This window comes from Musa acuminata, chromosome BXJ3-5, assembly GCF_036884655.1.
Source record: "Musa acuminata AAA Group cultivar baxijiao chromosome BXJ3-5, Cavendish_Baxijiao_AAA, whole genome shotgun sequence".
NCBI classification, from domain to species: Eukaryota; Viridiplantae; Streptophyta; class Magnoliopsida; order Zingiberales; family Musaceae; genus Musa; species Musa acuminata.
In genome coordinates, this window is record NC_088353.1 from 14,822,955 (window position 1) to 14,846,966 (window position 24,012).

A 24,012-nucleotide genomic window follows, 5' to 3' on the forward strand; every position below is an offset into this window, starting at 1 on the left:
AACCTGTAGCAGCAGGTCATCCGGAGAATGAAAAAAGAGAAAGAGCATCTCCTTAATTACGTCGACAATATACCCGTGGAGTGATTCAACCAATACCTGCAGGCAGGCCCTACATGAGCGACACTGCCTGCGACTATATTGACGAGTGAGGGTTCGGCCGGTTATAAAAGATTCTTTTGTGGTGTGGCCTTAACTTTTAGCGACACAAATTTGGACCCAACTCCTGACCCACCTCAACTTCCCCCGATACTTCTTTATGCGTCTCTTTTATATTTTTCGCATTCTCCTCGTAACAAAGGAGACGCCTACCTCTTTCTCTCCACCCCCAAATCTAGGGCTTACTCTTCTCAGCCTTCTCTCTTCCTCTTGGGCCTCACCGCCGCCACTGCCCAAGCTGTTCTTTCAGTTGCTCGGCCACCATTCTGCGCTGGACGAACTCGCCCGCTTCCGTGGAATCTGTGGGTTTTCGGTCCTGTCGGAGCTATCCTCGTAGCTCGATCCGCTAGCTAAGTCGGAGATGTTCTGGCGAATTCCCAACCTCCCCGCCTCGTCTCCGGTAAGTCGCGCTCGCGCGTACATCCGCCGATTTTATATCTGTCGCTTCCGTGACGAATTGGGTGGCTTATTTTCTTTTGTTTTCTTGTGTTGTTTGTTGATTCGCTGGCTTGGTCATGCTAACTTTAAGCATACTCAGTTTCTCTGTTGTCTTATCTAATCACCTTTGCTCGTCGTAGCGGCATCCATCTCAAACTTGGTCCAATTTTCCGCAACTTCGTTAGCATTCTGACTCATGATATTTTCTAAGCGCTTGCAGCGGTTCTGAATAGTATTAAATTCTGGATGGTATTATAATAGCTGCACAGATGCCATATTCTCTTGATTTTGGTGTTTGGTTCTAAAACAAAAGAAATTTCTCCGTTAAAATTTATTATCTTGGAATGAATACAAGTGTTGCATCCTTTCCTGCTGATTCTTTTTTGTTTGTTTTTCTTTTAAACATAACAACGATTTTAAATTGAGCCAATATTTCGTACCAGAACCTTGCAAAAATGTTTGTGGGCCTACGCATTGAGGGCACCATGCTCATAGATGGAAGTAGACCCTGCATTTATGATTCTTGAAAATCTTGGGTTGCTCATGAGGGCATGACCTAATGGTAGCGTAGAAGACCACGCTGCATGTTTGGTGCCTAGCCTACTTAACATTCTTCTGTCGTTAGCTTGTCAAGCAAATTTAAACATTCTGTTAGTTACTGTTTTGAAAGAATATATCATTTGATATCTTCTCTAATCAGGTCACAGACTTACTTTTGTTTCTGTTGCCAATTCTGCAGGTGGAATTTATCTTGGATAAGGATAGCTTCACCTTGGAAGAACTTCTGGATGAAGAAGAAATAATTCAAGAATGCAAAGCTTTAAACACACGACTTATTAATTTGTAATATTCATCGTTGCATACATATTACTAATGTGGTGTTGTAATTAAATTTTTTTGACAAAAAGTGGCTGTAATATCATGTAATGATGCTCATAAAACCAAATCAAGTTTCTATATTAACTGCATAATTAGGCGGGATTTGTAACTGGGATGTTTCTCCTCTCCATATGATGTTGGGTTGGGGTTGTGAATCATTGCATAATTATCTTTAATGCAATTGATCTAAGCACTTCCTTGAAACTCATGTTTCTTTCAAAGTTTTTTCCTTTTGGGAGGTCCATGTATAAAAAAAAGATAATAGTAGTGTTCACAAGGTGGTAACTTTGATCAAAAAATTCTTTTGAGTGTCCACACATAGTATTGAGTTCTCTGTATGATGGAATCATGAATTACTTTTACTAAACTTTTGTGAATCTCAGATTTAGAGTCCTTTAACATCTGTACTAGTTTCCTCATAAGTGCTCTTCATTTGCTTTCAGTCTTAGAGATCGTGCTCAGGTAGAACAGTTGGTCCAGTATATTATTGAAGATCCTCCTGAAGATGTGGATAGCAAGCACTCCTATAAGTATGTTCCATTGTCAAATAAAGTTGTTTTGCTTGTCATTTGTTAATTAAGAAATAATTTCAATTCCTTTTCTTTTTCTTTTTTCTTTTTCTTGCTCAATTTTTGAGCTTATTAATTACAAGGGCTACTTTTTTTTCTTTGGCCTTTGTCTCCTGAATGATATAGGTTCCCATTGATCGCCTGTGAGATATTTACTTGTGAAATAGATGTCATTCTGAAAACCTTGGTGGAAGATGAAGATGTAAGTTACTGCACATTAATGATATTCATCTACCCTCCTTGGCACATGAAATTTTTAGTTTGTTTACTTTTACTATATTTTTTGTTACTGCAGCTGATGAACAGGCTTTTCTCATTTCTTGAACCAAATCATACACATAATTCAATGTTAGCTGGGTACTTTAGCAAGGTCTGTGACTATTGCTGCTTAGTATTTTATATTTTAATGGAACAGTCAGGGCCAGAATTTGTTGGACTTGATTTGATTAAATAGCTGATTGCAATCTCGTGTTATTTGCTAGGTTGTGGTGTGCCTGATGTTTAGGAAGACCACTTCTCTTATGATGTATGTTCAAGTAAGTTTCACTTTCATTGCTTTGTCTGGAAATGTTATTCACAAAAATGGCTCATTATTTTGGTTCCTGGTTTTTGTTGTTATCTATTTTTTTTGGTTTTGCTTTAAAATGTTAGCTTCAATCTGTGGAAGGCTTGACAACTTTAGTCATTAGGGATTCATCTAGATGACTTTTTACCTTTATTTTTTTTATTTGTGCAGAATATTAGTTGTTATATGAAATGTAGGTCAGTAAGTTTGATGTCTGTAGGTTGAGATTAGCAAGTCACAGTCTTTAGAATTCTGATTTTCACAGTTGAAACTATAATTGTTGTCAACATTTTGAATTAGAATTACACAGGTCATTAAGAATACATTCTCTTTTGCTTTACACAAGTTTTATGCTTGCTGTAGTGAGGTTTTATGCAATCTTTGTGCTATCTGTGCTGATTTATTCTCTGGATTCTTTTGCATCAGACCCATGAAGCTGTCTTCCACCATTTGGTTGATTTAATAGGTATAACATCGATTATGGAGGTTAGTGCTTAATGCTAAGTCTTAACTGTCTCTGTACCTTTTATCTTAGTCTTCAACATCCAATATATCTGCATTATATTGGTCAGCTTCTGTTTTTCAAGGCAATTAATTCATAATAAAGTTGGTCTGTAGTAAATACATGTCTGGCTTTTTTAATCATCATTATTATTGTCTTTAATATCTTGATGAGTGAATGCCTTCTTAATTCCTATTATATCCTTTAGATCTTGATTATTGATGTCTTGTATAGCTTACTGAGTAAATGATTTCCAATTTGATGTTCTTATTAGTTACTATGCAGTATACTGCCACAGTTTTAAACCAAATCAGTTCTTGCTGTCTGATATTCTTTCATCGTTGTGATTGTGCTTCCATTTTTTCGTTTCTGCTTTTACCCGGGTTGAAGATGATAATCCAATTTGTGTCTTTGTTTGTCTTTTTTCAGATCTTGATTCATCTTGTTGGTGCTGACAATCATACATATCCAAACTACATGGATATCATGCAGTGGTTGGCAGATACCAATCTTCCTGAGATGATCGTGGATAAATTGAGTCCATCAGTAAGTGCTTTGCTGCACACCATCTTTCCTTCATGTCGAAGCATTTTAATAATACAATAGGTCACTAAGTCATATGCATATACTTTTGACCAAATTCTCCATTTGTTCGGGTTATGATCATGTAGCTTATTTGCTATTCTGTGAACTATAGTTTCAGATTTGGACTGAGTGGCATCCTGGCCAAGTCTTAGGACATTAGATCACTGGTCAGGGTCAGATAGCATTTTTAACTGAACATATAAAAAATGAAATATTAATATATAGGGATACAATAATATCAATTAGGATAGGAAAAACTACATGTCAAGAGTTATGGCTCTACCAAGGTATAGGACAGCAACTTAGGGCTTGATTCTAAAGTCGTCTGTTTTTTACTTTTTTCCTACTCTTTTTATTAAAAATATCCTAAAGGACAAAGTGCCCACAACCAATGACAGTTACAAACAGGACAAAGGTGGAACTTTTAATTATTTTTTGGGGCATTGCAAAGCCAGCTTTGTCTTGTTTGGATTGGTCAGTTTTTCTGGATTGTAAAAGGTTGGTTTGTTGAACCTGATTCAGTCCTTTTTAAAAAAAATTTACATTATGGATCTTGTAGCCAAACTATATCAAACTGGGGTCTAGTTCTCCATTATCCTGGTTGGACCTGCATGTTTGGTCTTATTTAAACTGCTGTGGTGTTGTCAATCACGTTGTGTCCAAAATTCCTAGATTGTCCTTAAAACTAGAACAAGGGTCTAGTTCTGGTTATCCTGTTTGAACCCATGTGTTTGATCTTATATAAACTGCTGTGGTGTTGTCAGTCATGTTGTGTCCAAAATTCCTAGAGTGTCCTTAAAACTCCCATTAGGTTTTAACTGTCAGCGTGTAGCTGGAAGTATGTTGCTGAAAGAGATACTGTTAATTTTCAAGTTTTTTCTTTCTGTTTATCATCAAATTCCATCTCATACTTTCTTTTATTTTTTTGTAGTTATACTTGCAAACAGATGCTTGAACTCCTTTTACAATTATGTTATGTTCATAGAACTGAATAGCTATACCTGTCTTGTATTTGAGATTGACTACATATCTTTTTCACATTTATTTAAGCAAAGGTTACTTCTTGTAAATGCTTGTTATACCTTGCATGGTCCTCATATCATGTTGTGATGATGCTTAACAAGGTCATCAACATTGATTTTGTAGTTCTATAATTTTCTTAGTTTGGCTATAAACTTTAGTTACTCCTAGTTGGATTACAGAAGCTCGTTTCAATAACCATAGGTCTTATCTGAACAGCATTGTTATTGCATTTGTTATTGCAATGTCTTTTGGCCACACATTGTTATTGCATTTGGAGTTCGCTACATCTTGACATAAATAATGTTCTATTATTGTATTTTGAGTTTACGACATCTTGACATAAATATTTGTTCTCTAGATTTTGGTGAATAGGTTGTTCTTTATGCGTAAAAAATATGTTTATTTTTATAGTGTATCAATCATTTTTCATGAATTCACATCTTACAAATTGAGCAGTACCCTGCTGAAGTTAATGCTAATGCGGCTGAGGTTTTGATGGCCATTATTCGAAATACTCCTTCAGCTTTAGCAGCCAAACTTTCCAGTCAAAGGTTTCTGTCTTGTTATTTTATCCTCGACAGATGTGGTTGCTTTAACAGTGTTGTCCAAACTACTTTATCCATCTTGATCATGTTTTTCTTCACTCTGTTTGTATGCAGCTTTGTTGCAAGGATATTTGGCCATGCATTGGAAAATTCACCATCCAAATCTGCTCTTGTCCATACTCTATCTGTTTGCATCTCGTTGCTGGATCCCAAAAGATCTTCCTCGGCTGTTTCAGTTCATTACTTAAGAAGTCAGCATTTGCATGCACCACTTAGCCATGTAGATTCTGAAACTCTACAGGCCATGTTGACACAATTAGGTATGCAATTAAAGTTGTATTGTATCCTTTAGTTTCTGCAACTTATTTGAAAAGGATGAACTGGGCTTTTGCTTAATGACAATGAAGGTTGCAAGAGTACCACCTAGAAAGTCTGGCGTAGGCTTTGGGTCAAATTGGGAAGGAGTTCGTTGGATTTCCTATTTAAGGTCTTTTTTAGAATGAAATATGCCTCTAACAAGAAACTACCACAAGTGCAAACCACCCCCATTTTGAGTGCTTTGGTCTATCCCATATGGGTCAAATTGGGAAGATGTTGGTTGCAGGAGGAAGGGGGGAGGTAGGTAGGGGGAATTGTCGAGTATTGAGAAAGCTCAGGCAACAAGGTGATGGAGGTAGTTGCGTCAGAGGGAAAGGGGTGCTATTGGGGTTTGGGGAGGATGCAACGATGAAGGGGGAGGAGAGAGAGATACCTAGGAAGAGCTCGTCGAAGGAAGACGTCGCTACCATTCGTCGATGGAGAGGAAGATGTCGATCACACTCTTTTGTTCCTCGATTAGGTTTCTGAAGGGGGTAGGGGCTCGTGTGTGTGTGCAAGGGAGAGGTTGCGGTGAAGAGGGTTTGATTTGGTTCGATTGAACTAGAATCAACTAATATGCTTGACCTGGACTTGATTTCAGTCAGGCGAGTGCCTGGCCAACTCGACTCTTGGGCTACACCCAATTGATGGTGCTCACTTGGACTAGTTATCATGTTGTCACAGATTTAGCTAAAATTGCCTAAATTGTGAGGCACTCTTGTGATATTCATCTGTAAAAGATTAGTCGAGAAGCAACCTCGTACAAGTCCCGAAGGACCTGCAACCTCGTATAGGTCTCGAAGGACTTGCAAAAGAGAAAGTTGATTACATTTCAGAAAATAAGTGGCAGACAAGTCTCGACGTCTCACAGTTGTTGCCTAGCAAACAAGCAATCTAGTAAACACTTAGAGAAAGAGAGCAAATACGGACTTTGGTAGGGAAAATGACAATCGAAAGTCCACAAATGGCAACTCAACAGGGAGCCGGGGTGTAAGGCAAGTCTACGCACATTTTGCATACAAACTTATGAATCCAATTATGAACCAACACTACCAAAAGCCCTATCTCGCCTTGTGCCACTTGTGGGTTATTGGGGTCTAATATGGACCACACCATAGGCTTGAGAAATCGGACCACGACACGTGAAAGCGAGGTAGTTTTGGGCCTGTTTTGCCTAGTTCGGTGAACGGGCGTTGTGCAGCCTTGCAAACTACCTAGGCTTATAAAAACCAAGAAAAATGACAAAAAATAGGCAAAACATAGTGCCAAACTATACAAGAAAATATTAGTGATGAACGGTTTTTTGACGAAGGTGTTGCAAGTGCACAATGGCCGTCTGTGACAAGGTGCCTAGGTGAACGCATGAGCGCCCCTTGACTTCATTGGGTACTATAGGTGGTACAGTTTTTAGGTCCATAGTTTATTATGATATCAAAAGGAGAAAGAAAAAAAGAAGGAAAAAGAAAAAGAACAGAAGATACAACACCACACTAGACATACACCAAATGTTGAAGCATATTGTATCAACCCTTGCCCAAGAAAATCAATGGCCTTGCACTATAAATGATGGGGAACTTGCTTACTATTTCTTTCATGGACCTAACACTAATCTTCTCTAATGTTAATGACTTAAATCAAGAGTGCTATAATCAATCTTTTTATAGGCTTACAGTATTCCAGTAGTAATATAACTCGTAATTCTCCAGACCCTATGAAAAATCTATATCTTTTAAAACATAATTCCTAGTGCTTTAGGCATCTTTTCAATTCATTATGTACCTAAAATGAAACTGGAACTTGGAACCTAGCTCAAAATATGCATCTACAAAAAATTTAAAATAGCACCCGAAAATAAGTACAATGAAATTTGAAGGTATATAAGAAACAAAAACTGAACTGTCATTCAACCAAAGTTTAGCTATTGTTTGGATTTCTGGTGAAGTAGGGGTTGTCATACTTAATATACCAAGTGTTATTGTCAAGTGATATTAGGATGGAAAAGGATATATGTTGAATTGCTAAAGTTAATGAAAGAAAGAGTTAGGATTTAGGTGACATTAGATGGATTAAGGATGTCGATAAAAAAATACGTATTGATAATAATAAAATTAAGGAAAATTAGAGAAATTATATTAATAAATTATCTGGTGAATGTTTGACAAATAACTTAGTTCTAAGATAGACTATAGTGGTAGATTTAATAATCATCGATTTGTTCATAAAATTAGAGCAAGTGAGGTTAAATAAGCCTTAATAAAATGAAAATAAATAGGAGTGTGGGACTTAATGATTTTCCTTTGTGGTTTGGTAGAGCTTAAGAGTTCGAGGCAAAGTTTGGTTGATTAGCTTATTTAACAAAATTTTGTGTTTTAAAAATGTATAATGAATGGAGAAAGAATTTTTTAGTATTAATTTATAAGAATAATGATATCCAGAACGGTTCTAAATTCTAATTATAGAGGAATTAAGATTATGAGTCCATATTACGGAACTTTGGGAAAGAGTGAAAGTTGAGTAAGATATGAAAGGTATAGAGAGGAAGAAAGATTTGCATATGGTTTTTATTAGGATAAAGAAGTCTTATAATAGAAGTTGAGTTTTAGAAAAGAAAAGGTGTATTGGAAACCATATGCCTTACAAATGCTAGGGGTGCGAGAAGAGGTGGAGGGCAATTTTAAAAGAATTTATTAGAAATTTATAAATAAAGATTTGAATACTCTTAATTTGACTAAGAATATGATCTTTTACGTGGTGCAAGGGCAGCAAAAGAGCCATGTAATTGACCCAAATAGTTGGGACATTACCATCTTATTGTTATCATACCAACATATTTGTACTGAGGGACGAAGTATCTCAAATCATCTTGTCTGCTCCAATGGAGCTATGAATTCACTCTCGGCTATGTTTATTAATTTTCATAATTCTATACATCATAGTAAAATATGAGGATAAAAGGAAGGAACTAGATATATGTTCATACATAAATGGAAGCAAACCGATACTAGTTTCATAAATGGTATGGTACTGGTGTATTTACCCCTAACGATTGGTATCACCAAAAAAATACTAGGTGATCTGTTTCATTTATCATTTTATGTAGTATTTAGTCCATACAATAGGGATAAATTTCTTTTATGTTTCCTTTTACATAGAGACAATCTCCCTATTGTATGTTTTCTTAATGCAGTTTTCCTACCTAACTAGGTTATGAAATATCCAATCCATATAAATACGGATAAGTTCCTTTTTTTGATGAGACATGGTTTCCTATTGTATAGTTTTTAATGCAGTTTTCTTACCCAACTTGGTTGATTCACTTGGCTACTCAATTTCCATTTATCAACTATAGCTCTTTTGATGAAATCCTATCAAATTGCATTACTGTGTTGATACTTCTGCGGCATCCAGATATGTTGCAGTCAATTTCTTTTCAAGCTCTCTCAAATTAGCCTTTATTACTGTTTAACACCGACGTTGAGATCTGCACGACGTAACTTAATGTGCAGGCAAAAGCATGGCAAGTTCAAGGTTTAAGAAATTGTACCAGGGTAGGTGTTGAGAACATCAGGGGATCAGAGTTTCAAGTAACAATGAGGAAAAAAATATAATGCCAGAAATAAAAAACATTATAATTAACCCAAAAGCAATCCAAATTCTTCTTATTATTGGTATGTGCATAGTGATTTCATGATTGGTCAGCTCTAAAATTTTAAATTACTGGCCATTTGAATGTTAAAACACATTTAACGATATGTTCCTCTTTTAATTGAGGATAGAACATTTTGGATATATTAATTCAAGTAGGGTATGCTTGCCAACTGATTGAAAACTCTGCTATAGTAGGGAACTGACACCCTCTGACAGAATGATTATCCTCCTGCATCTTCTATATGATTGATTGCTCTCCTTGAGTTTTGATTTGGGCAATCGTAGATGGAAGTGTCAAATTATTATGAGCTGTGTTTTCTTTGTTGTCTCTTGTTGAAGGATATATAATCATATCTGTCACAGGTGTTTTACAAACTTTTAATATATCCTTGATAATGATCATGGTGGTTTTCTTGATCACCTTAACATCCTCTGGATATCTAGTCTTGCAATGGCATAAGACTACTAAAATTTAGTCAGCTTGAGAACTACTTGTGACGCTGCTATTTTTTTTCTAGTGTTTATGTAATTGTAAGTTATATTATTTTGTTTTATTACATGCACTTGCTATAATGACTTGTTTTACTATATTAAGAGCTTGTTTAAGTTACTTGATAATGGGTAAAGTTTTTTAACCAATTTTGTTCTGCAGATGACTTGCTCAAAGTGTTGAATGTATCATCTGATGTTACTACTCTTCCTACCACTTATGGTGGACTACATCCTCCACTTGGGAAGCATCGTCTTAAAGTATGCATAACTTTGCAGATTTATTTATTGATTTAAAGAAATGGGTAATACTTGGAGCATGCTTGTGCTCTATTTATTGATTGATTGTGGGGTTATGAGTTTGTCCGAATTCCACCCCACTACCCATTAAAAAAAAATGAAACAGTTTTAGTTTAAGTTATACTATAGTTGACTTATGTGCATCTCATGTATCGGTATAAGAAATATACTTCTCTTGTATGTTCTTATACTTAGGTTTTAAAAGTTTAGAGACTTCTAGATTTCGTTGGTTTCTTCCTTTCCCGATGAAAGTTTGATGTTGGATTTTCAGGTAGTGGAGTTCATTTCGGTATTGCTAGAAGTTGGCTGTGAAGCTGCTGAGAGGGAATTGATTCGATCTGGTGCCATCCAGATAATCCTCGATCTCTTTTTTAGGTAAGCTGTACCTTCTGCAGTTTGGTAATGTCTGCATATTGCTTGTGCATTAATAATGTGGAAAATGCAGGTATCCCTTCAATAACTCACTACATCATCATGTAGAGAACTTGTTGATATCATGCCTTGAGAGCAAGAATATTGCAATTGTTGATCATTGCTTTTGCGAATGTGATATCATTGCTAAGTTTCTACAAGCAGACAAGAATCCTTTCTTTTCCATTGATTCTAATGCGGTAAAAAATATATTTAATGTGATTCATGTTGCTTTATCTTTTAATAAACAGATTAAATTTCTTTCCTCTTTTTCTGCTCTGTAGGTAACTGTTCCAGCCCCTGGAAGACAGCCAGTTCGGCCAGGAAATATTGGACATATGACAAGAATCTGTAACAAACTTGTGCAACTTGGAAGCAACAATGATCATATCCGGTCTTACCTACAGGTTGGTTGCTTTGTTGTATTGGTGTATAAGATAACTCAATTCTGATCATTTATCTTCTAGGCCAAGGATTAAAATCTCAATTTGGTACCTATTTTGATCCGACTGATACTGCTAGTGAGTGTGGTATGAATCGAATCATTACAATATTACAAGCATAGAGGAGAGATATGAATGTTGAAAGGCGGAGGAGTGAAGAATGGTGTCGGGAAGGGGTGCCTGTGGGTGGGGGAGCAGAGTGGAAAGGCATAGTGGTGAAGACAGTTGACTAGGGTGGGGAAATGACAGTGGAGGGGGGTTAGCAAGGGCGGGGGTGCTAAGGCAGCAGCGGGTGAGAAGAGCGAAGTAGAGGACCTGGGGCTCGGTCTTGGATGATAGGATTACTGAGCCTTACCATCTGGTATAGGTTTCCATTGTTCAGTTTACCGTCCAGTAAGCCAGTATGTAAAGCTTACTGAGCAGAAAGCTTGGCATTGGACCAAATTGGATGATGCCATCCAGTCCATATACAGATCAGTCATTCGACTGGTAAATTATGGGTCCCTACTGAATGATACAATTGGTTTTTAATTTGTTTAGGCATGCAACTATATTTTGTGCATTTTGTTATTTCAACTTGTGCAACATATGGTAACCATTTTGAGCAAACAAATCTTCTTTCTTTTTTTTTTATTGGAAGATGGTTATGAATATTGGAATAATTTCTAGTGTTTTGGCATTACTCTGAAGCTTTGAACAGTGCATTGAGATCTGTTGTCTCTGTCAAGAATTTGTGTCATGGCATGTGGTGTGGTGTGCTGACACTAAATGATGCTGCACCATGCTGGTTGACATGCCAGCATAGGTAACAAATCAGCTTGTAGCCACATGTGGGTACCTCTAGCATGGATGGACATGTTGCATTCTGGTACCTTTTTTGACATTTAATCATGTTGATCCATGGCCATCCATAAATAGTTGGGACTAGTCCTGGTGTATTTATTTCATGTAATGGCAGACTGAAATCTGAAAAGCAACAAGTTCCCTTTATTAGGCAATTTAGGGAATATGGATGCTGCATGATTTAATTAAACCTAATCTTTCTTTGGCTACACCAATAGCCTGGGATCAAGTTGTGACCAGTCGGAGACCATTAAAATGCTGATTCTCTTTATTATTAGTATTTAGATATGCTAACACGTGCATTAAAATTAGAACACAGGCCAAGTTTTTGAGTAAGGGAATAGAGAAAAACTCTGAGGAAACATAAAAGAAAGGAAAATCCAATACTAAGAAGGTAAAAAGGAGAGAAGGGTTAGTGGTTTAGAATCTTTAGTCCACCAAGAAAAGTTCTCTTACACAACTGAACTTTAATCTAGATTTTAATGATTGTGTATCAGTATTAATGACTCCAGTCTGGTATGTATCTAGAGCAGAGCTGTACCTTCTACTAAAAAGAGTACTTACGATTATAAAAAATCTCTTACATAACTGGACTTCAATCTAGATCTTTCTGATCTTGTATCTCAGTATTAAATACTCCATCTAATCTGTACCTAAAATAACTTGTACATGCTACTCAAAAGAGGGCTTAGGATTATATATCTAAAGAACATATCGATGGTAGTTGTATCACCAATATGGTTCATATTGTCACCTAAACCTAATATTATCCAACCTGATTTCAATTAGTTTTAGCTTTCATATCACTTCCATTGCATTCATTTACACACTTGTGAATAGATGCCACTTGAACTAAGTCATGGTTTCATCTTGATCAAAACACCAGTCACGTCTTTCAATTCCTTGTTGATATGTGATAAACTACTTGTTCATTTTTATTTTCCAAATTTATGGAGAATGTTCAATGCTGTGGAGTCTGGGACTATGAATTTGAGTACGGGGCTTAGGACTGGATGTTTTTTATCAAGAAAGAAATTACTTTTTCTCGGTTACATCATAACATGGATTTTTTTGGCAATTATAGCATTTATATGAAGCAATTCTTCTATGATTTTATCTTCTACAATTTTCTCACTAAAGTTTTTAACTTCAGAATCTTGATCTATTCCATATCCTAATAAATGACAATATCAATCTTTGGATTTTCTTTAGGTTCTTGATGCTTATTTTATCATCAAGATATCCAGTAGACTGAATCTATCATGCATACTTTCATCCTGGCCACACCTATCATTCAATGTTTCTTCATGACTATGAATCATAATATGGCATTGCTTGCCTAATTCACCTAAGCAATCTGACAATTGGAGGCCTCTAGTTGGATCTTTTGGTTTTGATAACAAAAGATTGATACAATTTCATTTTCTGGAGGATAAGATGGACCTCTAGGGTGAGAAAGATTGATTTGTGACATTCGATGAATTTTAGCAGTATTGAAGAGATTTACATGACCTGAAAATTTGATTTATATCAAAATGTTGCTAGAGAGCATACAGATAAAGACAATAGTAGGGAGGAGAAAAAGAAATAATACAAAAGGGAAGACTATAGTAAGAGAGGTGACAACCAGCAACTTTTAAAAAGGATGGCATCAGATACACATTTTAGAATAAACATGAAAATTTTATGAGCTAATATGGTCCAAGTGACAATTCTATTATTGGCTGACTCAATTGCAAATATAACTTGGTCTCATTCTATGTGAACCTTTAGTTGTGATAAAATTCTGAAATTCCAATGAGGTGTCTCTCGGGAAATATGGTGGCCATGCTCAATTTCTAGGGAGTGAATTATGCCAATTAATATTTGAACATGACAAATGTCCATCTAAGATCCGGTTTGTCTCATATGGCCTCCTAGATATGAGAACACTAAGATTGATCTCGTTATCCAAATGACCCACCAGCCAAGTAACTTGTGTGGTGCAGAGCTAGCCGCATATAAAAATTGGTTAAGCCAAAGTATTAGTGGATAGTCAAGGAAAACATCCTGATTGTGTTCCAATGCATTTGATTAAATTTGCTTAATGAGGGGTTAATGTGAGACCAGCTTAATGTATATAACATTTTAATAAATTTTATTAGTTTAGGGTATATTTCATAAATGTTACAACTTACAAGTTGCCACATGACAACATGTACAATGATTTTACTTATTACTTTACTTACCTAGATTGTTGAAAAGAAGAAAAAGGAAGCAAGGTGAATAGCTTTCAATAGAGCTTGCTAAAGGCTCAACTTCTATTCAAGATATTACAAACTTAGAAGGCTCAACTGACGTTCAAGGATCGCCTAAAATTACAATCTTTTGTGAAGTTCCTATACAGTGGTGATGAGAACTTATATCATCAAGTGTATAAAGTAACTAGAATCTAATTTTCATTATATTGGATGTAGAGGGACCTATAAGTTAGATCTATATATTCTCAAATTTAGGTCTCAAATAATAGTGGTATAATGTTAGTAATCAAATAATAGTGGTATAATGTTAGTAATCAGTGATTTAAAAAGGCCCTTGGGTGCTCGCTTAGGCGCTCGGGCGAGGCGAGGCGAGGCCCGAGCGCCTCGCTAAACTTCCAGGCGGCGCGCTTCAAAGAGGCGTTGCCTGGGTGCTCGCTCGAGCCTAGGTGTTGGGCGCTTCGGGCGAGCGCCTAGGTTAAACCAGGCGACCGAACCAGGATTTTAGGTCTGGTTCGGTCTCCTGTGGTTAGTTGGTTCAATCGAACCAACTAAAACCGATATCAGCTGTCGCTGCCCAACCCTAACCCTGCTCGTTGTCGCTCCCGCTGCTCGCTGCTGTTGTTGCTCGCAACCGTTGTCGTTATCGCCGCTCGCCGCTCCTGCTCCTGTTCTTGCTCCCGCTGCTCGCCGCTGCCACTGCCGCTGTCGTTGCTCGCCGCTCATCGCTCTCGCTCCCGTTGCCTCACACTCCCGCTGCCGCTGCCGCTGCCTCCTTACACTCCCACACCCGCTCCCGCTGCCGTTGCGTCCTTACACTCCCGCTGCCTCCTTACATTCCCGCTCCCGCTGCCGCTGCCTCCTTACACTCCCGCTACCGTTGCCTCCTTACATTCTTGCTCCCGTTGTTGCTGCCTCATTACACTCCCATTGCCGCTGTCGCTTCCTCTTTTCTCAGTCAGCTCCCCCTTACACTCTTCCTTCTTCTCCTTTTGTATACTGTTAACAGTATACTGTATACTATTAATATTGTTAGGTTTATTTGAAATTATTAATTTTGATATTATGATTTTGTATCTTAGATTTTCTTAATTTAATAACATATTTTTATTTAAAATTTTAAATAATTATATTTATTAATTATATTATATATTTTTATATTTTTAGCCTTGCTTCGCTTGGGCGAGCGCCTAGCGTCTCGGGCGTTTTTGGACCTTAGCGCTTTTTGGCGCCTAGCGCTTTTTAAATCACTGTTAGTAATTAAGGAGCTTGTTTACATGGTCAAATGTCACGTCCTTACTTGGGATCGCCTAGGGCGTGTGGTACCCAAGTCATATTCCTCGATCAACCTAGATGTGAACCTCGTGCAGTTCATAAAGGACCTGCATTGAAAAGAAAATGTTATAAAGGTGAACATGCAGGTAATATGTTGTCGTCGTGCATGAGAAGAGCAAGATAACTAAGATTGCAAGGAACATAAAGCAACCATCTTTTATCAGACAAAAGTTAGACTCTTGTAAATGGGTTGAATGGTCGCACACACACAGGATGTTTCGAAGTAGGTGCAAGTCTAATGTTTACTTGACACTTCTGTTGAATAGATAGCGAGAATACTAAAGACATTGTGCCACCTCTCAGACATATAATCAAGGCTCCATCTAACCCAGTGCCACCCAAGGGGTTCTAGGGTGCTAAGACAGCCAAAGTTTCACGTTGCAAGGCCATCAACCAAAAATATGCACGACACATGAGAATGGGGCTGTTTTGGTTATTTCCCCATTCGCATGACATTGCATGACCAAAAACATTATTTAGTTTTACAAGATGAAATAAATAATAAAAACACTGATAACAAATCAAAATAAGGTTGATAGTAGTATTTCTTGCCTACGAGCTAATTGAAAATATTGAAAATGACTTACATCTTGCAAAGTATTTCCCTATACAAGCTTATGAGAAAACACTTGAAAATAATCGAAAAGCAACAAAAAATGAGAATCGAAAAACATCATGGACTTTCATAACATTTTGACTACATCGCTCTAATATTCTCCCCCACTGATTCTTTCGATGCCTTGATTGAAGCCTTTGCAAATGTTGTAACTCGTGATTACCGTTGAGTTGTTGACCTTGATCTGCCTACTTTATTGCAACTCGCCACTAAACTGGTTCAACAGGGGAAGTTGGCTGAGTTGGAACACGGAATCTGTTTGAACCAATGATTCTACATATCCAATAAAATTCGATTTACTATCCTAACTCTAGTTCACTGTGTAGTGTACTTTGTATTAGAAGACCTAATTTTTCTCCATTTTACTAATGGATTATACCAAACATTATTCATATTATACCAAATTGAAAGAGTGAAATAATATCAAAATTAAAGATAAATTACATAGATCATCAATCCAATAATATATGAGAAAGCTAGAAGAAAATAAATCACACTCTTTGTATATATTCATGGAGAAAACAAAATTCTTCACCATGTGAGATCAATTATAATCACTCTTGTGTTAACCCCAACTCAAACACAAATCCTCTTGTACACTCTCATATAAACCCCAAAGAATTTTTTCTATTTTTTTTCCTCCACCTCTAGACTCATTGAAGAGAAACTTAAAAGCACTTAAAGTATCTCCTCATGTCTTGCTCCTCGCCAAAACATGAGATATTTTAAAATAACCAAACCTTTAAGATTCTCCATGAATCCAAAAGTACTTATCAACCCCAACAATAAGGATATCCCATCGTTGAGTAAATGGGATCAATTCTTTAGTCTTTGTATCTATGTGCCTTTAGAATCTCCATACTTCTTATTCTATTATCTTTTATTATATTCTAATAAAAAGATTCATTAAACATAACACATTTTTAATGCTTTCTGTATTGCATATCTTATTTGCTTTTTTATTTTTTATTGGATGTAATTAGGCATCTATATTCATTATAATTGCCACTAAATGTTAATAAGTAATTACTGCCATCTCAATCTAAATCTTATTTTTTGATGTGATTAATGAGTTTCCTTTCAATACCCACTCATTTGGATCAATTTAGGTCCTTTTGGACACATAAGAACACTCATGAATTTCATTTTATTCATTTTCGAATCTATTTAAAGCAATATTAAAATCTGATTTAAATGAGTTGGATATGCATGAGTATTCCAAAATCTCTCTCTCTCTCTCTCTGTATACATATATTTATGTATATATATACATATATACACACACACATACGCACATATATACACACACACACATGTTATATAACGATAACAACTAACTAATTACCAAAGTACTCAAACTTGTTCATGTCTAACTTGTCTTAAATCCTATAATAAATTTAGCTTAGTCGGGTCGGATGAACATGATAACTATTAAAATGGAAAATAACTTTCAAAAGTTGGGATTAAGTTGGGCCTTTAGAGATCATACTCAACCAAAATTCAAGTTGGGATTTTGGGTTATCGCGCCTAAATCAGGTTCAAATTTCAAACCCCACCATCATTTAATGAGATCCCATTTTCTTACAAAAACAAAGTAAGAAACCAAGCCGTAGTCAGCCCCACCCGCACCACCCCCCCCCCCCTGCTCTCTTCTCTTCGTGAGCTCGCCAAAGTCTTAACCCGGTGCCACCCCTCGGATGTGTAACCAATGCCCCATCTGGCTTAGTGCCACCTAGTGGTTCCAGGATTCTGAGACAGAGACAGTTGATGTTTTGTCACAAGGTTGTCAGCCAGAGATCAGTTTGTGGCACATGAGAATGAGGCGGTTTTGGTTATTTTTCCCCTTTGAGCGATGCCGTATAGCCAAAAACGTTTTTAATGTTACAAGACAAACAAATATAAAAACATTGACAACAAATTAAAATAGGACTGCCTACCAGAAAACACTCGAAAACACCAAAAAAATAATGGAAAACAACAATCGAGAAATGTCATGGACATACTTCAAACACCTTAACTGCATCGCTCAATATTAGTCATCGAGGAGCTTGTTTACATGGTTCCAAGTGTCCTCAATCTATTGTAAGTCTTACAAGATCACAGGGCAGTTTATTTAGATTAATAAAAATATTGTGCACCGCCTATTCTTTATTCTGTTCTCATGTGGGAGTTCATGTTGGAGCTGGAGATTTTATAGTTTCTTTTCTGGAAAGCAGAAAGGGTTGGGCCACCAACCCTTTTGGTCTTTATTCTCTGGTTCTTTCTTCTACTTGTTACTCTTTTGCTTTCTTTCATTGTTTCTCTGTTGTAACCTTTTCAATGGATTCTGTTGGATTGACATGTAAAACACCATAAGCTCATGTCTTGTTGATAATCCAGCACATTGAGGAAGAAGATGTAGACACTTCTAGTGACATTGCAGAATGGAGGAATACCCTAGGACATTTTTTGGTTGGATTGTGAGTCTATAGCTTCTAGTTGCATTAGGTCACCCTAGGTAGAAGGGTGCAGTTAGCTATTGAGTAATTTGTGAGAGCTCCTATTTCTGAGGATGATGCAGGATACCAATGAGATTGTGGTATGTGGTAGAGATGGAAAACCTTATGGAGCAAATTCTTTCCTTTGACTGCTAATCATATTTGATGTCTAGTTTGACTATGCACAAAAAAATTTCTATGGATAAGTGCATTAAGATCTATTAACCTGTGAATTGTGATACAACCCTGCTAAGATTATTGTTTGTAATGACGACTAAATTTATGACACTTGGAAGTAGTCTTCTATAAAGATAGTCATGTCTATGAGATAAAGATTTGGCAGTTCTTTTGTTGAGAAAATATAAATTGTAAGCCTCAGGCTGCAAGCCTTTCTTGCTTGACTGTTCTTCTGTTGTCTTACACTTGTCCCTTTCTGTTATGGTTACTTTATTATCAGACTCAAGGTTTGTTGTACTATAGTGTACCGCTCGATATGGGTGGTATATGTCAGTCCCAGTGATTGCAAAAGGCGCTCGGGCGAGGCGAGGCAAGGCGAGGCAAGGCCCGAGCGCTCGCCCGAGCCCAGGCGCTGGGCGCTTCGGGCGAGCGCCTGGGTAAACCAAGGCGACCGAACCAGAATTTTAGGTCTGGTTCGGTCCTGGTTCGGTTGTTAGTTGGTTCAATCGAACCAACTAAACCGATATAACCCCAACCCTAACCCTAACCCTAACCCAACACTAACCTGCTGCCGCTCCCGATCCCGATCGCGATCTCGTCGCTCGCTGCCGCTGCTCCCGCTGCCGTTGCTCGTTGCTGTCGCTGCTCGCGCCTCTCGCGAGCCCTCTCGCGAGCCTTCCCGCTGCTCGCGCCTCCCGCGAGCCTTCTCGCTGCTCGCGCCTCCTGCGAGCCCTCCCGCTGCTCGTGCCTCCCGCGAGCCCTCTCGCTGCTCGCGTCTCCTGCGAGCCCTCCCGCGAGCCTTCCCGCTGCTCGCGCCTCCCTCGAGCCCTCCCGTTGCTCACGCCTCCCGCGAGCCCTCCCGCTGCTCGCGCCTCCCGCGAGCCCTCTCGCTTCCTGCGAGCCCTCCCGCGAGCCTTCCCGCTGCTCGCGCCTCCCTCGAGGCCTCCCGCTGCTCGCGCCTTCCGCTCCCTTTCCCTTTCCCGCTGCTGCTGTCGCCGCTCGCCGCTGCTGCTGCCGCTGCCGCCGCTGCTGTCGCCGCTCGCCACCGCTGTTGCCGCCGCTCGCCGCTTCTTAATATTAAGTTTATTTGAATTTTGAAATGATTAATTTTTTGTTAATAGATTAATAATATATTATTTTGATTTTAATGTTGTTAATTTTTATTTATTTGAAATTATTGTTATAATTATATTATATATTTTTATAATTTAGATAATTTTAAATAATTATATTATATATTTTTATAATTATATTATATATTTTTATAATTTAGCGCCTCGCTTCGCTCAGGCGAGCGCCTGGGCGAGCGCCTAGCGCCTCGGGCGTTTGTGGACCTTGGCGTCTTTTGGCGCCTAGCGCTTTTTAAATCACTGGTCAGTCCCATAGGGGACCAGTATGGGTGGTACATACATGTGTTGGTATATCGGTATGGTTTGGTACATTCCATATCGATGGTTGGTCAGCACACTAGTATGGACAGGTAAGGCAAACCATGACCAGAAGTATTGCTACAGGAGATCTGTTTTCTCATAGGTTATAAATGGTTTTATCAGCACTCTTTTCTGCTTGTATCTGATATCTTCTTGCCGAGATCCTTCTCAGTTGGATCCAAAAGTATCATATTTACTCTGCACATGTTGAGCATCATTAGATTATGAAGGATACACCATAGACCTAAGTTGACTCGAGAAAAAAACAAAAATGATATTTGAAGAGGTGACCTTTTCCACAACTGAAGACTTGTTTCAACCTATTAGTTACTGACCTGTTTGTGTCAGCGGCGGACTTCTTCCAGTTCAAATTCTTTTATATGCATCAATATTTATTCTTACAAACAAGCAGCTTATTTCTCATTAGTTCCAATGATTACTTGATAAGCCTTGTTCACTTCAGCATTCAAAGATCTCGTTATTATTGTTATTATTCTACAGAAAAATATTTTTTAGATATTTAACCTCTTTGGATATTAAAATATAATGGAGGCTGCATGAATGAAAATGTTGAGATGATAGTATGTACTATCAAGAAAGATACAGCTAGATGAAATTTTCATATGAAAAATGCAATGGACTCAATAGTCCCAAATTTATGGAGGCTTCTCTAAGATGTTCAATTGAAAAATGCAAAGGCTTCTGTGAGGAGAGGTGTAGTATCATTGTGCCTAACTAGGATGTACCTAGTTAAGGCCTATAATCTGAGGTAGGACAGAGATATTGGCATCAAGAGAGGTGATAGGAGCAAATCACGGGAAGGCTAAATGTGCTGGCTCCCAGATATTGCATAATTCATGATTTGATTGTCTTTACTGTAAATATTTTTTCATGTATAAGATTCACAACAGTTATTAACTGTTTGTCCGCTCTATTTTTGGTTTATTTAATAGGAATCCGAGGAATGGATTGATTGGCAAACAAATGTGCTGCGTGAACGGAATGCGGTGGAAAATGTTCATCATTGGGCCTGTGGGTGAGCATCATTCTGTAATGAAAAATGCTTTTCTGATGGTTGATAAAGTGTTAAATTGATGATAATTGTGGTTAACTAACATATCAGAAGAGGACTTCGAACGTCTAAAGCTGAATTAGCCTCACAATTCAATGACACGTTAACCTTTTATCAATTTTACTTGTTAAAGAAAATTAAAGTTGCAAGATATCTCCTGCTGAATCATGCTTTCATATGCCTGGATATTTTTTAAACATGTTCTATTTGTGTAGTCGGCCTACATCGCTACAGGAAAGACCAAGAGATAGTGACGAGGAAGAGCTTCATGATAGAGATTATGACATTGCTGCCTTAGCAAACAATCTAAGCCAAGCATTTCGATATCGAGTCTATGAGAATGATGACATGGATGAGGTAAATAGTAAGATTAGATGTAGCATACCTTTGAGTTAAGACTTAAGAGCAGTCTTTGGTTTCTGGTTATCTCTATTTAAACAATGATAAAGTAGTTTTGTTTTCCAGCCCATGTTTCTCTTAATCGAGATAATGAGTTATATGTAATGTATGTTTCCTTCTGTCATACATCTAGTTTATATTGGTTTTCTTAACTCTTTCCTTTTCCAAAGGGAGAAAAAAGCACTATACTATATCTTGAAATGGTGCTGGTGATTTCTCATTATGTCAAACTAAAACATCACATAATATACTATAGCTGGAAGCAGGGTCTGCCGTACCGAGCCGTACCGCCCAGTACGGGCGGTATGTACCGGTCCGACAGGTTTTCGGTACGCGGACCAACTGTTACCGTTCCGAGGTACTGTAGCACTGTAGCGCTGCTACAGTACTATAGGACTCGGTACACCTGGGTGTATCGCTCGGTATACCGTACCGTACCGGTACCGAGCCCAGGTCGAAATACCGGTATGGTACGGTATTGCGAACCTTGGCTGGAAGTCAGTTATATAAATGGTGTTGTATATTGCATACTGAAAGTATACAAAACATTTTGACTAGGTTTTATTCTAAGAGGTCAAACAGATTTTTCCTTTGAAGAAGGATCTTACTGTAATTTAAGTTGTAGGTAGAGATTCTTTAAGGTTGAATATGAATGTTTTGCTGGTGGAAAATAACAGAAATGCATTTTTCTGGGCATAAATTAGTTGCAGTTATATACTTTTGCTACAAGACATTAGTTGTAGTTATGTTAGCATAATGTGGTATTGAACAGTTAGTGCCATAGATTGCTTATGTTAACACAATGTTTACTGTAAGCAAAATGCCTAGAATCATTGCAAAAAAAAAGGCCCAGAATAATCAAATGGCTTTGAACATTTAAGTGCATATTACACAACATTTGTAAAAGGCTTTTTCTATGTTGTATCTTTTAAGGATCATTTGTCCAATATCATAAAATCATAGTAAAACTTGATCCTATTTTTGCTCTTTGGTGTAGGTGACGTCTAGTACACTTGATTGACAACTATAAGTAAATGACTCCTTTTTTAAATTCCCAACTAATTAAGCTCTTGTCAGATTTCCATCTTACAAGAACTCTTGGGTTTTGTTTTGTTTTACTTGTCAAATTCTATTATTCTTTCATTTGCCGAGCTAAGATTTCATGCCTTATGAGTTTTAGTGCTATCTTGATGTAATCTACAACAGAAGAGTATTGTAATTTTGTTGTACCATGTTTTGTTGTACATTAAAGAAATAATAGCTTTGTTACTACAAGAATGTGTATCATAGAAAGTTATTGAGGGAGCATTTTTTTGTCACATTTATATAATCTTGATCTACTCAAACAATAATTGCAGGATGTATACTTAGATGAAGTATCTACTGGAGTCGTCATTTCTTCTTTGAGGCTTGGGGGTGATAATCAGAGGTGCACAATCATCTAAGCTGTGCTCTTTCTTTTGTACCATGATTTTTGGTTGACTTTTCTTCTCTTCTTTTATATCACAGTTGTCTTTTCACAAACTCCAACTGGTTTGCATTTGATGATGAAAGTGCCACAGAGCCTACGAATGTCACAACCCTTGAAAGGATGGATGATGTCAATCTAAATGATACATCCAATGGTGGTGACAGCAGTGATGATGAGGTGGTGGTCGGAGTTGAGGAGTTCACCAAAGCTGAGATGCCCGAAAATGAGTATTCTGGTTCTGGTTCAGATTTTATGGCTCACGTTACATCTAGAGAGGATGCATCTCTCAGTGAGCTGTCAACAGATGTGACAAAACTAAATGTTGCAGATGATGTGAGCCTTTTCCGATTTGATACAGATGAGAATGAGGATCTCTTTGGTGATCAACAGCTGCCTGAATGGGTAGGTTGGCGTGAAGCTTCAGATATTCAGGTGGATGGATCTACTGATGTTTCAACTCAATCAAACTCCACAGAAACTGCTGTAAGCACAGCATCAGTTAGCACTGTTGGTGAGCTTGCACTTGAGGGCACTGTGAGTGCATCAGAATCTGTTGAGTTGGCAAAAGCAGAAGAGACTACACCTTGTTTGTTTGAAGAGGATGCCGAGTTTGTTGGTGTAGATATTGAGGTAAGGAGAGCCATGAATGGTGAGGTTGGTGCAATCAAGAGGAACCTTGTCAAAGTTCCAGAACTACCCAAGCCCCATGAAGATGAAACTGCGAGGTTGGAGTTCAGCAAGAGTCATTGGCGCATGGAACCTGAGGTAGGCGTCGTTCAGGAATAGCAAGTTAATTGTATACAGTAGTATTCTCAGAGCAGTGGTACGTGTACAGTAGCATTTATTCAGAGGTGCAACTGGCAACATATGTACATGTACTGATATTATAATTGTCATACAGACCAGCCAGTCATGCCCTGTAACTTGTTCCCCCTATTATTTTCTCAACTGATATTACTGGTATTAGACACCTTAAATTTGCCCATTTGTCAAATGAAGTAGACTGTCAATCAGTAGTTTTTGAGATGCCTGTTACAGTCAGTTT

At 37.7% G+C, this 24,012-nt stretch overlaps 1 protein-coding gene across 1 annotated transcript; it reads left to right on the forward strand.

Annotated features, from left to right (window-relative positions):
* Positions 1–259: 259 nt before the first annotated feature.
* LOC135638471 (uncharacterized) lies at positions 260–23,991 on the forward strand. The gene is made up of 18 exons (XM_065151583.1): positions 260–556; positions 1,334–1,437; positions 1,917–2,003; positions 2,169–2,244; positions 2,338–2,412; positions 2,525–2,578; positions 3,034–3,093; positions 3,539–3,655; positions 5,174–5,268; positions 5,377–5,582; positions 9,920–10,017; positions 10,328–10,431; positions 10,502–10,667; positions 10,752–10,874; positions 20,979–21,061; positions 21,313–21,454; positions 22,855–22,925; positions 23,006–23,991. The coding sequence occupies exons 1-18, from the start codon at positions 518–520 to the stop codon at positions 23,751–23,753; spliced, it is 2,448 nt and encodes an 815-aa protein (XP_065007655.1). The 5' UTR covers positions 260–517; the 3' UTR covers positions 23,754–23,991.
* The last annotated feature ends 21 nt before the right edge of the window (positions 23,992–24,012 follow it).

Bases quoted from the DNA above. Each gene is read 5' to 3' on its own strand.
- LOC135638471 (XM_065151583.1), top strand. From the start codon at position 518: ATGTTCTGGCGAATTCCCAACCTCCCCGCCTCGTCTCCG. The intron at 3,094-3,538 runs GTTAGTGCTTAA...GTCTTTTTTCAG, and splicing joins GTATAACATCGATTATGGAG to ATCTTGATTCATCTTGTTGG. The intron at 10,668-10,751 runs GTAAAAAATATA...TCTGCTCTGTAG, and splicing joins TTTCCATTGATTCTAATGCG to GTAACTGTTCCAGCCCCTGG.